The sequence below is a fragment of the Hydra viridissima genome, unplaced genomic scaffold (assembly GCF_058129835.1).
Source record: "Hydra viridissima isolate aposymbiotic clone 2 unplaced genomic scaffold, HvirCarnegie_v1 scaffold_4, whole genome shotgun sequence".
Classification (NCBI taxonomy): domain Eukaryota; kingdom Metazoa; phylum Cnidaria; class Hydrozoa; order Anthoathecata; family Hydridae; genus Hydra; species Hydra viridissima.
Genome location: NW_028324303.1, coordinates 2,868,548 through 2,886,544, shown reverse-complemented (window position 1 = coordinate 2,886,544; position 17,997 = coordinate 2,868,548). Strand labels below are relative to the sequence as shown.

Sequence of the window (17,997 nt, the reverse complement as noted above, 5' to 3'; positions counted from 1 at the left end):
TTTAAAATACTAGTTGTGCCGCCATTATTGGTAGAATTACCATCAATTGCCAAAAAATGTTCAAGAGCAAATGAAGACTCCACGGGAAGAAACGGCAGGGTCACATTTTTTCTTTTTGAGATAAATCATTATTAAACTTTTAAACCTTTATAAGTTTCGAAGTTTTAGGAAAATTTAGAAAAACTTTAAATATGCATCAAATCGTTTATTTGATTTGAATTCAAATACAAAATATGCTATTATGATTAGTAAAGCTAGAAAGTGTAAAAAGTCGAAACTTTCAAAATGTGACCCTGCCGTTTCTTCCCGTGGAGTCTTCAAATGTTAAGGTTCCACATACGAACCTCTGTTAGTTAATTCAAAGAGAGCTTACATCATAATTCCCACAAAAAGAAATCTCTGTTTGCAGCCTCAAAGAGAGCTAACATCATAATTTTCACAGAAATAGAATACATAAAAGACTTAATAAGTTTAAGTCCTAAAAACATTTTATCCTCATTCCAGATATTTTTGATTAAATGTAGCTAAAAAATTTTTGGCAAGGACAATTGTACTAAATATACTTTATACACTGCCAGGTTATATTCTCCGATAATTTATAGAAATTACAATTCAAATATCTCATTTGAAATTATTCCTGTTCCTGTACAAAACATTCAGACAGCAAATCAACGTATAAAAAAAACTTAAAACTGTATAATTGGGTCTTTTCTTTATCAATTATCGAACCCTTTTAAAAAATAAAATTATTTTGATTTAAAAAAAAGTATTTTCGAAGACTTTTCGAATGTTTTATTAACGGCCTGAAGAATAGTTCTGATTAAACAGGACAGGGTTTGGTAATCAAGTTGCTTATATCGCCGTAAACATTATTAGTTTAACTGGAAATGAACTTTATGACAAATTTGCAAGTAAATTTGCAAGTATAAAATAAAGTATGACGTCTACAATTTGTATCGAAAAAGGAGGTTGAGCGAACACAATTAGTTTGATTGTTAGAGGATTCATTATCAATTCTATTATCATTTATCTACAAAACAACAATATAAAAAAGATATGCACATCAAACATTTTCATGCTTTTAAAAATGAAAAGAAAATTTAAGTAACTTCTTTATATAAATATGTATGTATATATGTATATATAAACAGAAATTTAGTAACACCATCTCCTTATTTCAGAATTAACTACACCTCCATAACTTTGAAGGAAATTATCTATTAGTAAACTTCTATATTTGCTTTGTACTGAAAGTAAATATAAATATTTCACGATTCCTTTAAGTGTGTAAAAACTTTGCAAAGATTATAAGAATTTTTTTACTATAAAGAAAACCTTAAGATAACATTTGAGACTGAATACCAACGCCATTATCTTGAGTCATCATTATTACTGCATTAGAAACATCTACATCATCGGATCGTGTATGCACTAAATTCGTATTTTCCATTAGTGACTTATTACGATCGATTGACGCATTATTAATGAAATCAGCAACAGATTCACTAGAGTTAATATGAGCAGAAGAAAGGGAATTTGATAGTGAAGCACTAATTGTAGATGTTGCCAATTTATCAATGTGCAGCTGTGAAGAATTGGATAATAGTTGAACATTTGGAATCTGAGTTCCAATTTGACCCATTTCAACGTTACATAGATGTGACGCTATTTGAGCATTGGCAAATGGGGGTTTTACATGCTTTACATTTTGAATTCGTGTTGCCATATCAATTGTCTGTATATCAGAAGAAATTAAGATGCCACCTTGCAAATCAGGTGATAAAACTCTTAAGTCCACATTAGGCAACCTAGTTCTTATGTCATGGTCAGGAGACATTACATCAGATACTTTATTGATACTAGGGAGTGACTGATGCATTTGCGAATTACCAGCTACATCATGCAGAGTTACATTACTTGATGGACTGACCTGTGGGACAGGAACTAATGACGAAGTTATAGGAGAATTTAATACAAGTGAGTTAGAAGACAATTGTCTTATGACGTTAGAGTTCGATAAATTAACAGAAGTATTAATTTGCAAGGAAGAGCTGGCAGTATTGGACAATGAAGCTATACCTTCCAGGTGATCTGGTTTAATTATAAGTGCTGTAAAAGCTAGAGAACTGTTTTGTGTGTCTTGCCCACTTAAAATACTTTTTATAGAGTCCTCTTCATCAGTCTGCCCAGCTTTTAAGCTATCATTTTGAGAGCACTCTTCATCTGATTTGTCTTCATCATCTGACTTATCTTCAATGTCATCATCTTCTTCATCTTTATCATCTTCTTCTTCTTCAGGATCAAGTTTAACAAAATTAGGATTATATGTTTCAGAGTTCGGGTCATGTGTGGCCATGTGTGCAATAAACTTATCGCTTGTTTTCAAAGGCTTTCTACACACAGAGCATCTATGATGCTTTCGATTTTTTTTACTGTGCTGCTTGAGCAGTTTTTTGTTTGGGAATCTTTGATCACATACATCACATATATGTTTAAGCTCTTTATCTTCTTCATGAGCAGCAACGTGCTTTTTGAAGTTGCGCTTACATTTTAACATTTTGGAACATATTGGGCACTTGTACTTTTTCTCTTTGTTATGGGTTAACTTGTGAGCACGCCAAGACGAGCCATCTGCAAATAATCTCCCGCACTCATTACATTGATAAGGTTTTTGCCCAGTATGTAAGAAAAGATGACGCTGCAAATATTCATTTAATACAAAAGCTTTACCACACTGGTTACAAACCCAGGGTTTTTCTGTACTATGAGTTGCTTCATGTCTAGCTAATCCTCCTTTTTCTATAAACATTTTACCACATTTATTGCATTGATATGACTTTTGTCCAATATGAATAAGAATATGCCTTTTCAAATGTGCATTTTGGCTAAATGCTTTATCACATAGCTGACATTTAAAAGGCTTTTCACGAGTGTGTGTCAGTAAGTGGCGAGTAAGTGATGTGTTTCTATCAAAAGCTTTGTTGCAAACAGTGCATAGATACTTTCTTTCTAAAGGGTATGAACGACGTTGTTTTTTAGGAGTGGGATCTTCAATTTGTTGCTGATATGCATGTTCCATTGGTTTTGAACCAGGCAAAGTAAATTCCATAATAACATCATGGTGATCACCTACAACAGTAGCAGCATTGTTTATCACTAAAAAAAATAAATAATAAAAAAAATATATAAAAAAAATGTAACTATCATTAAAATAAGGGGGTTAGTTAGGGTTGAAAATGTTTAAACTTTTGATTTTCTTAACTGAAACAAATAATTGTATTTTAATGCTTTTTGAAAACAATCAAAAGGACTTTTTTACAGAAACTCCTAGAACCAGTGTCAAAGCCCTTTAAACAGTTGCACACTGCTTCTGATAAAATTTTTTGTTGAATAACAAAAATATTCAAAAAAACCTGGAAAGTTTAAAGATAAAAATCTCACAGAAAAAAAAAAAAAAAAAAAAAAAAAAAAAATTGAAATCAATTGAAAACACAGAGGAAAAAATAGCAGTCATACTTTTGCAACTTTGAGGTCAAATTTTAAAATTAGACAATGCCTGCTTTAACATTACTTATGGTTGCTTCTTTTGCAAGTTTCATAAAACAAATTTTTAACTTAAATCTTGATTTAAAACAAACTTTATTGAACTATCTATTAGGCAGGGGTTATAATACGAAAACTAAAACAAGGCTTGTTTTTTCCACTGATTAATTAGAGGAAATATCAATTTAATAGAAATTAGAGATTGTTACATTTGATTTAATAATACTCCTCTGCAAAATGCCTTCTCTGAAAATGAAGGTTCAACTTGGTTTTGATTATGGATTTATTAATTCAGAAAGTTGTAAAAATGTTTAAAAATTCCACAGCTAAAAACTATCTTTAAAGAATTTGAATATAATATTTTTTAGAGTCTTATGCAAAAACAATAAAAACCTTAAATAGAGAAATTTTTAAAAAAGTAATCAAAATGAATTTCAATAGATCAATCATTTCATTTACTAAATTGGGGTTTAACTTAGGTAAATTCAAAACTTTCACTAATTGCGATGAAGATTCTTTTCATACTTTGGAAATTAATGAGGTTTCTTAGCTTGGTATAAACAATCATTTATAAATAATTCAAATTACCTCTGTTATCAGTGGTTATGACAATTTTATCACCAATAAGGTGTGCCCCAGTAGTAGTCTAAACAAAACCACTAAAACATTAAGTAACTAAATATAAGAAATACCCAACAAAAGGAACCAAACAAAGCTAGTAAACCATACTATCAACAACCAGCAACTCCTGAGGTTATCTCCTATGAAATAGACTTTTTCTTGTAGTGTTCTTAAGTGCATAGTTAGATTATTTTAAAAATAATCCGCAATCTAACATCACTACAAAAAAAGTTCCAATCTAATTGCTTTTATTTGGAGGTATTGTAGCTGTTACAGAAATTTTATAACTATTTTAGCACTAAGTAATTATTTTAAAGTATATATTTAATATATTTCTAAAGGATTCTTGCTTTTTTGGAAAACTTCTCATACAAATAAAAAAAATCCATGCCAGAGGTTAAATCAGCAGCCAATAATAGTCATGTCTTATTAATTTAACACAAGGGCTAAAAAACTGAATATACCTTATTTTGCTGATCTCTTTCAACAACAACTGATTTATTTCTTGAGAAGTCATTTTCATTAACTAGACCAATACCAGTCTCTAACGCTGTGTGATTAATGTTTTGATAAAAGTGTTCTCGCCAGTAACCATCAATAAGATGGGGTAAATGTTGAATGCTCTCCTCTGCCTCCCATGTATATTTTACCCATTTAACTTTGTAATATAACAGCCCATCCTAAATAAAGTAACCTATTTTTGCCACAATTATTAGGTAATGTGTGTGTGTGAATAGTAATACACACATGATAGAGGACAGAAACAATATATTAATTATATCATTTCTATATTAAATAATTTAATTAGCTGTCAGGATACTATACAGATATTACATCTGATAATAGTTTAAATATTAGTACCTGAATGTATATGATACCAAACGTTAAGTGCTATTAATCCATATAGCCATAAACTAATTAGCTTTATAGGTTTGATATAGCTTACAATATTTAAATTCAGGCTACATGCAGGAATAATAGTTCATATATTAAAAACGTTTCATATAAGCATCTACTTGATCCTTCCTATATGATTTATTAATATTAAAAAGGACGATGCACTCCCTTCCTCAGACCTAACTAAATTAAAGCGTGGGGGAGTGAGCGTGTGGGAAGAAGAGTCGTTTACCTTTTTTTCAGCAGCCACTATTTTTTCAATTTCAACGCTTTCCCCTTCAGATATTTCAAAAGTATGTTTTGGAGGAGGAGGTATTGGTTGAGGCTGTCTTAAATTTTGAGCCATAAACTGGCTAATGCTCATTACATCAGCTCCATTTTCAGGATGTAGATACGTTGGAGAACCTTTGTGAAGGAAAAACTCCGCCGCCATCTTCAAATCTTACACGCTCTACAATTGAACCAGAAAAGAAATTGTTGTGGGGGAGTGGGGAGTGGTGCTGATAAATTATTACTGAAAATTTAAAAGACAACTTGGTTTACAATTTTAACTTTTCTACAAACAATGTGCTAAATAAAAAGCCTAAGTTCGAGATTTGGCAGAAAAAATTTTTATTGATGAAAAACCGTCTCAACCAATTGCAATACTTTTATTTTATCACGTGAGTTTATCAAATCACGTTTTTTGTAAGACGAAGAATTGATGTTTATTTAAGGTGGCTCACCCCCATTAAAAATCAAAAAAAAAATTTTTTTTTTTTTTTTGAATTATGTTATATTAAGCATCGAAGTACAAAATTCATAATATATTTTTACTATTATATGCTTAAAAAGTAACAAAAAATACCGTTATTGTGGTTAATACAGTTTCCTACTCCTTAGCAACGCCATAGCAACGGTGTAAACAACAAATTTATTCATTACTTCTTGAAGGTTTTAACTTAAAGTTTTGAACTATTTTTCAATGTTAGATCTATTATGCTTTTCTACTGTTCTGTAAAATGTAATATTTCTTAAAAATGTGCTCTGTATCATTAATTCAATGTAATTTAACTGAAAACTATCTATCTGGATATGGCGAACAAAAGGAATAAAATTAGAAATTTAAAGAGAAAATATCATGGAAATAGGTATACAAGGAGAGCAGAGGAAGTAAATGGTTGTAGCAGGAAATCAGAAACAACAAGTGCATCAAAGCTTAAGAAAAAACATAACTTTAGTGCTGCAACAAATTGTGATTCCGAAGTTGACAATTTTTTCTTTATTTGTAACTTTAGAATTATTAAAAATATATTTGAACAGTATTCCACATGCAGTGAGTGTAATAGCAAGCCAACTTTTTTTCATAATGAATCTATACGTATGGGATTTTCTATTGGAATTATAATACAATGTTCAAACTGTGACTTTGAAAGTACATTTTATTCATCACCATCTGTAAATCAAAGTGTTTCTAGTTCAAAACCATATGAAATAAATTTACGTGCTGTTATGGCATTTCGTGAAATTGGACGTGGTAGAGAAGCTATGTCTACTTTTACTGCTATAATGAATATGCCTCCACCTCTTACGAATCACAGTTATAATATTACAAACAATAAACTACATAAAGTTTATAAAGAAAGCAGTTCTCAGAGTATGAAAGCTGCTGGGTAAAACAAGCTATAGACAAAAAATAAATTTACCTGTAGCAATTATGGAGGAAATTAAACCTATTTTTCAAGAATTATCAAACCCTGAAATGCTAAGAAAGTGTTTACATGGGATGACACAAAACTGCAATGAGTCATTTAATGGTTTGATATGGCAGCAATGCCCTAAAACTACTTTTACTGCAAGGAAAATTCTTGAAATATCTGTTTATTCTTCTATTTTAAATTACAATGATGGATTTTCTTCTTTAAGTTGCATTTTTAAAATGTTTGGGTTTTCTGGAGGTGTTTATTTTGAAAAAGGAGCTTTCAAAAAAGATAAAAACCGACTATCAAATATGTCAAGAAAATCGACTGATGTTAGTAAAACACAAAGAAAACATATAAGATCAATAAACAAAGGTTATTTAGACATTGACAAGGAGAATGATGATATGAAATCTTATGCTAGTGGCAGTTTTTAGTAACTTTTTATAAAAAAAACTTTTTGTTTTTATGTTTTTTTTTTTAAAATGTGTTTTTTAAGACTTTCTTATTTTAATATATTTTTCTTACGAAAACGTTAATATCTTCAGTTTGGTTAAAGCTTTTATCTTCAAATTTTCACAGTATGTTGATTAACTTATTTATGAGGGCTGGGACTAGAATTATAACATTTTAAGCATAAATAAATTAGTTTGAATGTAGTTTGTTAGACTGACACAGGCACTAAATCAATTTCTGCACCTTTATTGCTGCCATTTTAGTTTTTTTTAACATTTGAAAAAAATTTTAGTTCCAGCCCTGGAGCAACTATTTAGCTACCATTTGGCAAAATATGGTGTATTCAGTGCAAATTTTACTCAAGATATCATTGTTTTAGCTAAGGTAAGATTTTAGACAAATTATGCTGACTCAGCATCAAAAAATGGAAATTTCATTTTTCTTTTAAGAAGTTAAAGTTTTAATAGAATTTCCTTATATAAAAAATAAAAAACAAGTTTTTAACCTTTATAAATAAAAAGTTAGATTTAGAGGGGGTGAGCCACCTTAAAGAAATGTTGCCTGTTTCAAGTGGGACCATATCGCTGACGTTGGATGTGCTTTATTTTTCTTCATAGAATTAGCACGATATCTACCATGTTACTTCTACGTGATAACGAATTAAACGGCGATTGTAAAACTGGTGAGCGTTTTAACTGACCCCAAGAAGATATTTCCATTTCCGCAGAATTTAGAATTGTCATTTATTGAGAGTTAATAGAGAATTCAAACTGTTTGTAGTACTCCGCAACAAATTGAGATATTTATTAAAACTTAATGCTCTTATCTTGTAGAAGAAAAAGGAAAATAATTGGTGAAGAACAAACAAATACTACCAAAAGAGTAATGTCCCGTTTCATTTTTAAGAGACATGAAAACAAGATCGTTATTGTTAAAATTAAACACATTTTGCTCGACAGCGTTTTATACTTTAACCCAATAACTCTTTATTTGATAGTAACGGGGTTCATCCAAATTAATCCTGTAAACTGGATTTCTTTTAAGAAAGCTTTCTCGTTACGATTCTTATTATAAAGATTATGACCTCAAACGTTCACACTTAAATGCGTTCTTTGAATTGGATAGCTGGAATATGTCCCAAGAGAACGATTAATCTTGATGAAGTATTTTCTAGTCAAAGTTAATGCGGCATGACGGCATTAAATGACGGCTTGGTTCATTAAATGACGGCTTGGTTCATTAAATACGTAAAAGCCTTTTTAGGGTGATTCAAAAGTAGAACTAACATTAAAGGTAGAGTTGAAAGTGGTTTTTAATTTGTTTGCGATGAAAACTTTTTCCATCGAAAAATATTTTGAACACCTCATTCACTCGGACATTTTGAAAATATTCGGATATTTTCAATTTATATCGAATTATAGTTATATATTTATAAACCCTGAAGAACCTGGGGATTAACAGTGTGCCTACACTAAAACATCAGGAAAAAAATCATAAAGTGTTTAAGTTGAGGTAAAGTTTAGGGTTAGGTTCGGAGATCGGGTAGGAATTGATTTACTGGAGAGCGAAAGGGTCATGTAAAGGTATTTTTTATAAACTTGTATTTTGTTGAAAATAGACTAAAAATTAAAAATTTTAGTCAATTTATGGCAAGTCAACTACAAAACATGAACTACAATACATGGCAAGTCAATTAATTTCTTAAAAAATATTATCCTACACATTGAGTTGGGAAAGATCAACGATTAATATATGTAATAGCATAACCTCACTTGTGGTTACTTTTATTTATCTGATAATCAAAAGAGAAAAATAAAGAACAGGATCAGCAAATGGATAATCGTTACCGGTGAAGAACAATTAGCGATAAGTCGTATATACTTATTTGACGTTTTTATCAGATTAAATGATTAATTGCATGACTATCAATTATAATCGAAATGATATAAAAGTTAATCAAATGTTGTCATTAAAAACCCAAACAAATATAGACAATCGCTAATTGTTTATTCCTGACAAGGCTCAGAAAATAATCGCTTCTACTTTGTAATAGTCGTTGTTTGTTATCTCATAAACCTGTAAATAATTGACTGATTATTACTACTTGAAATAACCGAATGAGAGCGTATTCAATCACCTGCTGATTAATCGCTCAACGTTTAATTGGTTAGCAAATGTTGGATAACCTGACAGAAATAATATCTATTTCTTGAGTCCTTGAAGCAAGGCGTGAATCTGGCAAAATATCTATATTTCATCATATTCAAATTTTTTAGTTAATTTACACGTGTTTTATAACTGAAGTTGTTTACAAGACGCACAAATATTTTTTGACCAAACCATCCTAAGCGCGTTATCTTTTTTATTTCTATAAATCCCGTCTTCCCCCGCATATCACTTGAATATCGAACATTCATAACGAAAGCTTTTAGCACTCCGTTTAAAATGTTTAGATTTTAGCGAGCAGTTAAAAGCATTTGAATATTTACGAAGAAAAAATTTTTTTTTTTTCTAACAACAAAGTGGTAACAAAAAGTACCTTAAAAAAAAGATGCTTTAGGCTTGATACAACAGGTGTTTACGATTTTATCTTAGCTATCTGAATGTTTTACACGATTTACTTGTTAATCATCCAAATTCCTAAGATTATCCGAAACCTTGGCCTAACCTCTCACACTTTATAGTTACAAGTTTATTAACAGAGAATAAAAAAGACCTTAAAACTTCTTACGTATTTCTTACTAAGACACCACCTGAGTTATTCCTATCATTCTTCTAATAAGTAAAGTATCATTCTTCTAATAAGCTACGATTTGTAACGTTACAACTTAAGGTGTTAACAGCTAATACTATATTTGAGTAGATTAAAAATTTTTGCAATTTTTCTTTACAAACAAACGTCTTATCTTAGAAGTAGAAATGACTCAGCTGTCGCCCTAAATATTGAATAAATTATCAAGGAATTTACGAATAAAAAGCGAATGAACAAAGGTTTTTAAATTTATTTTTTAAGCCATTTTATTATTATTATTATTATTATTTTACTTGTGGTTACTAAAAATGTATCATCATTTTCCTGGAAAACTAATAATACGTCGTAATATTTTCTTGGAAAGTTAATTAAAAGTTTTACTTTCCACAAACGAATTACAAGAGCCTCGACCAACTGTGCACTCCAAATCTATTGAGTTCAGTCTTTCTCCCAACTCAGAATGTTTTTTGTCATTAATTGCGTAAAACTTTACTTGAAATTTAAAATCTAGCTTTTTATAATTTTTAAACTTAATGGTGCACGGAACGTTTGTCCTATATCTCCTCATAGTAGTGTCAATTCCAGCAGTTGACCAAAACAATTGGTAAACTATTTTGCCTTCATTTTCAGCATTAGTTACTTTTTCAAACTTAATATCTGTTCCCCCCAACTTGAAAGATCTACAAATAAACAAACAAAAAAAAAACTATTAAAACAAATTTTCTTTGTAAGAAATGTCTGTAAAGATGCTTTGATAAAGAACTTGATAATTTAAACAAACCTTAAATGCAAAATAAAAATAAGTTAAAAACAAAACTCAACGTAGGCGTCAAATGTTAAATATTAATTGACGACAATGCATAGAAAAAAGAATATTTACATTAACTCCGCCACTGGTTCGATTTCCATAAGTACTTGATACTGAGAGCAAGTCGCCAATTTTACCGTCTGTTGTTCGGTAAAACGCTGACCGTCTTGTTTAAAAAAAACATCTCCACTCCCAGATATTCGTGCCAAACGAAATGAAATTTTTAACTTTACATCTTTACTCCCAGAAGTGATACTTGATCGGTTAGAAAAGCTGCCAGAGCTTAAAACACTTCTTTTTTCTATAAAAAAAAAATATATTAAATTAGATATTAATTTGAAAAAGTAATTTATTGCTAAAAAAAAAAAAAAAAAAAATAGAGACAAAAAAAAAAAGAGGTATTTCTTTCTATAAAAAAGAAGGGTTTTAGACCAACATAAATCTCATTCAGGTTGTATTCTCACAAATACACAGAATAAGAATGTTTCTGTTTACAGAAGACACGCGTCTTTAATCAGTTAAAAGATGTAGCAAATGTTGATTCCTTAAATCATTACATGCATCTTTTACATAAAATCCAATTAACTTGTAATGTTTTTTTACTCACCACACTCGGAAGTCTTTCTAAAGTCTGATCTTTTCTTAGTTTTTATTGGTGGTGTATCATCGCTGTTATTGGTATCGCTACATAAACTTTCATTTCTCGTTTCTGAAAATTTTCTGTTTTGAAGTTCATTTTCATTTTTCGGTTTGGTTTCATTATGAAAAATTCGAGCAACAATCGCTGATTGAAGTATAGGCATGCTTAAAACATGCTTCTTTTTTTTTGGTCCAGTTTCAGTGAAGATGGAGTTTATAAATGGTGGAAGGAAATATTTTTTTTAACACAGCCAAATTAATATTTGATAAGACAAAATGTTATTAGATTAGCGGCAACATTTCTTGTTTTTTAAATTTATTTCTTTTAAAGCTTTCCAGATAAAATAGAAAGAAACATTAAAAATCGATGTTTTTCTCTCTCTATTATGAAGATAAGAAAAAACTTTCATTACGAAACAATTTAATAAAAGGCGCGTTTGAGAAACAAAAGATGCGATTACGGGAAACTGGAAAGCTAAAGCCTGGTTTACATAAATAATAAACCAAACGAACCATCTAACAGAATTAAAAGAGGCATGTTTTTATTACTTACACTTATGTCATAGATGTGAACCAGGTTTAAATGTCGCGCGCTGAAATATTTCTAAGGTAAGACATTTTAAATTTTCTCAGGCAGACAAAAATCAGACGGTCTAGAATAAAAAATTTCTTCGAGTAAAGCTCTAAAAAAAAAAAAAATGCTAAAAGAAACCCGTGAAATAAACACCTCTAAAAATGTCTTAATTCTCACTTAAGTCTTAAGTCTTGTTACATCACACAAATCAATTAAGTCTTTGTTTTTTAATTAATGAATTAAGACAGCTAATAAAATTCCGAGAAGTAATGAAAAAAGAAAAAACAAACAAACTAACAAACAAACAAACAAAAAATCGAATTATTTGTAGTGCATCTAGAACTATCCTTAAAAAAGATACATCTTTTTGGCTGGCCAAAAATATCAAACGAAGACAAATGACCTTTGTTTTTGTTGTTCCCAATAAATAATCCTTTCATGATACCATTACATAAGAACGAGAGCATAAGAAATTAGAGAGGAAAAAAAAACAAACAAAAAAAAGATTAAAAAGGAAAAAGCGGAAAAAGCGAAATAAAAAATCGGTAAACAACATTCAAAGAAAAGAACGGAAAAAAAAGATGTCGATTTTACTAATTTACGAAGCATATGGATTTTCTGTAACGTATTAAAGGATGTGATAAGGATAGAATATCAAATTTGAAGAGAACGATGTTGAGGGTTCGGGAGGCAAATGGTTTTCAAATGAGTCATTTGCCTCCATAAAAAAATCATTATCAAAATTTGTACAAAATAATCCCATAGCTGTTTCTATTCAAAAGTTCATTATTATCTAGAGTATTTATCGCTATCCAAGGTGACAAATTTGATAAAAAATATATTTATAAACTTATATTTATGACTAATATTTCTAACTTATATTTAGATCTATAGTGAAATAAAGGATGAAGAAAAAATAATTAAAGATAAAAAAAACAAAAGAGTAAATTTTTGAGAAAAAAAAAAAAAAAACACAAAAAAAAAAGACCATTAAAAAATGACCTTCGTCAATTAAAAAATTTTTTTTTTTAACTTAATAACGAAGTTTTAAGAATAAAAATTAGTTTAATGAAATTTTTTTCTTGCGAATATTTTTTCCTTGTTTCTTTCTAATTGAAGACACTCCAGATGAAAAATACTTAAATTCAAATTATAAATCTCCGTTTAAAAATGCATTTAATCATCTCTGTACAAAATAAAATTGGACGAAGTAAAAATTTTAATGTTTGAGTGTTTGATATTCAAGTGTTTAATAGGTTTAAATTTTTTTTTGAAATTTTTTTTGTTAGATTTAAAATTTTTCTCTAAAACTTTTTTACATTTATCCATTTAATGTTTAATTAAAAGATTTAATCATCCCAGAAAAATTTAAGTCAATATTTTTTTCCTGGAAAACAATATTTTGATTATAATTGAATACTTGCTACCAATCAAGATGGATGGATGTTACGATAGACGTCTGCAGCTTTTTCTAACCATAAAAGGTTGTTGTTCTCGATCATAACAAAGTGATAAACTTTGAAATCAAAACCGAGTTTCCAATTAACTTCTTAAAAAAGAGAACATATCTTTTGATTGGCATTAACAACTATTACATTCTGCACTTGAAGACTCAAAATTTCAAAAAAATGTGAAACCTTACTGCATGGAAAGTTTACAGTCCTTTTGCACATGCTTTTTGCACATGCTTTTTGCACATGCTTTTTGCGCATGCTTTTTGCACATGCTTTTGCTTATCAAAAACACAAACATTTCTTCCAAATTAAGTAAAAAACGGAAACTGAACTGAATTGGAATATCTATCAGATTAGATACGCATAAGGTTACAGCATAAAGTTTCAAATTCAATTTTGAAAGATGACTGTAATTGATTATGCGGTGATTGATTAATACCTTAACAAGAAGTGATTTTTTATTTAGAAGCATTGTTGATTTAAGATGAAGTGAAAAAGTTAATGTGATTATCATGGCTATTGCATGTATGATAGCTGCATGTCAAATGTTATATGAATTCGGAATACACTTGCAATAAAGCGTAAAATTATTATTAGTAGTAGTATTATTATTACTGTTATTATTATTGTTATTATTATTGTTATTATTATTGTTATTATTATTGTTATTATTATTGTTATTATTATTGTTATTATTATTGTTATTATTATTGTTATTATTATTGTTATTATTATTGTTATTATTATTGTTATTATTATTGTTATTATTATTGTTATTATTATTGTTATTATTATTGTTATTATTATTGTTATTATTATTGTTATTATTATTATTATTATTATTATTATTATTATTATTATTATTATTATCATTATTTAGTATTACTCACTAATGCTGTTTTTGCATAAAGCTTTTTTCGTTTAGTTAGAGAAATAAAAAATAGAATATGAGAAAAAAGAGAAAAAAGAGAAATGAAAATAGAATATGAAAGAAAAAACTAATTGTGAACTTGAACAAAAAATTTATTACCATAATTTTGAAGCCTAATTTTGGAAATGTATTTTCCCTTGCCATATTTCCAAAAGCTAATCATACTTACATGGTAGCTTATACATGTATAACGTCACTGCAGTGACGTTAAGACAACATCAATTGAACATATTTTTATTTTTAATTGACTTTTGATTGAAATTTTACTCCAACTTAAATTATATCAATCAAGTTATTAGAGCAAAATATATCATATAAGTTATTTGAAATTTATTTATGACTTGATTTTAACGTATCCATTAATTTCGAGTCATAAATAAATTTCAGCGTGCTAGTTGATGCATATTGTATTTATAACTTACTAATATTACAATTACAAATTCTACATTATTATGTAATACGCACGTATATCATTACTTTGTTTAAGACTCATTAAATATTTGTCAGTCAAAATTTTTGAACTGCGTTTGTGAGAAAATTTGAGATGTTCAACTTTTTTGTTTCCAGCAAAATAAGATTTTTAGCAATTTTTAGCTTAAAGCGATCATCTAACTATGTTTAAGTGAAACTAATGGTTGTCAAACGGAGCATTAATATTAAATAAACATTTCCTGGAATTTTCAGCTCATAAACTTAAATTGTACTCAAGACTTCATATATTAAATACAAAAAAAAAAAAAAAAAAGGTCATTTAAAAGTATGAAAGCTACTAAAATCCACCTGCTTCAAAAAAGTTTGATTTCAAATTTATTGGTTTGAAATAAAATTTGATTTCAAATTTATTGGTTTGAAATAAAATTTGATTTCAAATTTATTGGTTTGAAATAAAATTTGATTTCAAATTTATTGGTTTGAAATAAAATTTGATTTCAAATTTATTGGTTTGAAATAAAATTTGATTTCAAATTTATTGGTTTGAAATAAAATTTGATTTCAAATTTATTGATTAGAAATAAAATATGATTTCAAATTTATTGGTTTGAAATAAAATTTGATTTCAAATTTTTGCTCATCACGACTACTTTTAATATTATTGACAGTAACTCCCTTATCGGCACTGAAACCAGATGGTTCTGATGAAGAATTGATGAGGATAGAGAAGTTAAAGACGAAGAAGGCCGAAAAGAAAAGCAATTTTTATTTGGATGACACCTATTCTACTTGAATTTATTTTATTATTATTATTGGTTTTGTCTGGATAATTTTTGTTTGTTTAGCATCTATGACACAATAAACAAATGCACACAAGTGAAAAAGGATTATTTTGGTTATTATCTTTATCTAAATTTTATGATTTCTATTAATGAAGTTTAGACCAGGAAAAAGAAGAACAATACCTTCTGATGATTTTATGATGCACTCGGAATAGAACATAAGTATAGAATCTTTTGCAAAACATGTACAAAACCAGTTGCTTGGACGTTGCAAGAGAGTTTGTTATATGATATTAGGGCTCAATCAAAGCAAACTTCTAATAAAATAGGTCAAAAAATTTTCTAAAAAGGCAACTTACAGGATCAATCTTCCATAATATCAAAAAAAAATAAAATGAAAACCACCAAAAGATAACTTTTGTATTTTTTTCCCCTGGTGTACAACCTTAAATCAAATTGTAATATTTTTTTTTTATACGCAAATTTTTATTGAGTTAAGCTTCAGTAGAATTCATCATTAAAGTTTAAACGTTTTGTTGTTAAAAAGTATTTTCTTGGATTTTTGACGAAAAAATAATCTGAGCACAATTATTCACGAAACTCTTTTCTTTAGTTTTAGAAAATTATTGTTTACTCGTCGTTATGAAAAAAAAAAAAAAAAAAAAAAAAAAAAAAAAAAGAGTTTTTGAGAAGACAAACGAAAGACAAACCCATAAAAAAAAAAACCTTCAGTTTTGTTAAAAAAAATACCACGATGATACAAAATCTGTTTATTTACATTAAAACAAATTTTTATAAAAATTCTCTCAAAGGATTAAAAATATTTTTATATATATTATCTTCAATATTTACAATATTATACATATAGACAAAAATGTATTAAACCTCTTAGTTGTGATGAGATGATTTGAACTTTCAGTATAAGGGAAACTGATACACTGACTTCCAAATTAAAGATAAGATTTGTTATCTACGTAGGACGAGTTATTACCAGATGCAACTGTACATTCTAATGCTATTGAGTTTAGCTTTTGACCCCAAGTAATGTGTTTACTTTCCTTAACTGGGTAAAATTTGACTTGCAACTTAAAATCTAATTCTTTGTAACCCTTAAACTTGATGACCCATGGAATGTCTGCACGTTGGCTTCTTGTTGTCGCATCAATTCCCGTAGTAGACCACTCAAATTGGTAAATTGTTTTCTCTTCATTGTCATCCTTGCTAATTTGTTCAAATTTGTGCTCCACGCCTCCAAACTTTATCAATCTGTTCAAATATAAAGAAAAGTGTGTAACTATCATTTTTTGTTAAACCTTTTTTTTGGTTGTTGAATTAAACTTTTGTTGATCCGATCCAACGAAAGTTGTTTTTAAAAAGAAAACGTATTTTCAATATAACTATAAAATAATTGAAATATAATTTATATTATACATGCATATATAGTATATGTATAAATATATATAATAATATTTATGAGATAAATGTAAAAAAAATACAACTGCAATATAAATAGAGTACAACTATGATATAGCATAAGGGGGAAAAAGTTACGTTAGCTCCATTGATGGCTTTGTCTCCATTTTTACTTTATAAACTGTTCCTGTTGCAAGCTTTAGCGTCTGCTTTTCATGAAAACGCTGACCATCTTGTTTAAAAAAAACATCACTTCCAGAAATATTTATTAATCGAAAAGTCACTTTTAGCTTCAAATTTTCGCTAAGAAAGGCATGTCCATTACTTCCTTTCGGCTCGTTTGAAGTATTCTTTTTTATGCTTTGCATACTATTTATATTTGAAACTAGATAGAAAAAAATGGCGAAGAAAACTTAAGAAACTGAGGTCAAACGCTTATCAAGAATATCTTAGATAGACAGTCTTTGTAAAATGAAAACTGGTAAATAAATAATTAAAAATGATAATAATAAGTTTAACACACACAAGAAATTAAACAAAAAGATCTTGACATCTGCACTCTTGAGGTTGCAAACGAATTTGTTCGTGATGAGTATTTATCGAGCTTTTTGCGAACTTCCGCGAAATTAATTGGCATATAAATAATTGATCAAGTTATTATATATATTTTCTTTAAACTTGAATTTTATTAAAAATTATATAAAAAAAAATTACATGTAAATTTAAAATATTTTTCAATTTAAACATCTTCGTTAATTGTTCTTAAAAGTCATATAAATTTTTTTCCCATAATTCGTAATATTAATGACAAACCCATAGTAAATAACAAAGCTACGGAAGTTCATAATGGCAGTAAGCAACAACTAATTCCTCTGCCATCTGACAATGAAAGTTTTTTTTATTTTATGGTAAAAAAGATAGCATGGTCAGCCGTTCCATTATCATGGCATGGTCAGCCATTCCATTATCACAACTAATTTAACATTCACAAACACATTAACAAACCTTTAAAGAAC

At 28.5% G+C, this 17,997-nt stretch overlaps 4 protein-coding genes across 8 annotated transcripts; 1 reads left to right on the top strand and 3 right to left on the bottom strand.

The window, feature by feature from the left end:
• Window positions 1-987: 987 nt before the first annotated feature.
• Window positions 988-10,046, bottom strand: LOC145182508 (uncharacterized). 4 transcript variants are annotated; one of them, XM_090084834.1, is made up of 4 exons: window positions 9,928-10,046; window positions 4,629-4,844; window positions 4,132-4,189; window positions 988-3,156 (listed from the first exon to the last, which is right to left on the bottom strand). In XM_090084834.1, the coding sequence occupies exon 4, from the start codon at window positions 3,107-3,109 to the stop codon at window positions 1,337-1,339; it is 1,773 nt and encodes a 590-aa protein (XP_089940960.1). In that variant the 5' UTR covers window positions 3,110-3,156; window positions 4,132-4,189; window positions 4,629-4,844; window positions 9,928-10,046; the 3' UTR covers window positions 988-1,336. The 4 variants fall into 4 exon arrangements, with proteins under 4 accessions (XP_089940960.1, XP_089940958.1, XP_089940957.1 ...); XM_090084832.1 differs by lacking the exon at window positions 9,928-10,046 and adding an exon at window positions 5,294-5,556 and having other exon boundaries at window positions 988-3,129; XM_090084831.1 differs by lacking the exon at window positions 9,928-10,046 and adding an exon at window positions 5,294-5,555.
• On the top strand, window positions 6,758-9,541 carry LOC149889421 (uncharacterized). The gene is made up of 2 exons (XM_090084844.1): window positions 6,758-7,580; window positions 7,814-9,541. Exon 1 carries the CDS (start codon window positions 6,758-6,760, stop codon window positions 7,175-7,177), a length of 420 nt encoding a protein of 139 aa, XP_089940970.1. The 3' UTR covers window positions 7,178-7,580; window positions 7,814-9,541.
• A 132-nt stretch (window positions 10,047-10,178) lies between the features above and the next one.
• On the bottom strand, window positions 10,179-12,454 carry LOC149889420 (CB1 cannabinoid receptor-interacting protein 1-like). Of its 2 annotated transcripts, none has more exons than XM_090084838.1 (3): window positions 12,373-12,454; window positions 10,829-11,057; window positions 10,179-10,628 (listed from the first exon to the last, which is right to left on the bottom strand). In XM_090084838.1, the coding sequence occupies exons 1-3, from the start codon at window positions 12,434-12,436 to the stop codon at window positions 10,313-10,315; spliced, it is 609 nt and encodes a 202-aa protein (XP_089940964.1). In that variant the 5' UTR covers window positions 12,437-12,454; the 3' UTR covers window positions 10,179-10,312. The 2 variants fall into 2 exon arrangements, with proteins under 2 accessions (XP_089940964.1, XP_089940963.1); XM_090084837.1 differs by having other exon boundaries at window positions 10,183-10,628; window positions 11,364-12,425.
• Window positions 12,455-16,281: 3,827 nt separating this feature from the next.
• Window positions 16,282-17,453, bottom strand: LOC145182526 (CB1 cannabinoid receptor-interacting protein 1-like). The gene is made up of 2 exons (XM_080057683.2): window positions 17,120-17,453; window positions 16,282-16,834 (listed from the first exon to the last, which is right to left on the bottom strand). Exons 1-2 carry the CDS (start codon window positions 17,347-17,349, stop codon window positions 16,519-16,521), a joined length of 546 nt encoding a protein of 181 aa, XP_079913809.2. The 5' UTR covers window positions 17,350-17,453; the 3' UTR covers window positions 16,282-16,518.
• Window positions 17,454-17,997: the final 544 nt, after the last annotated feature.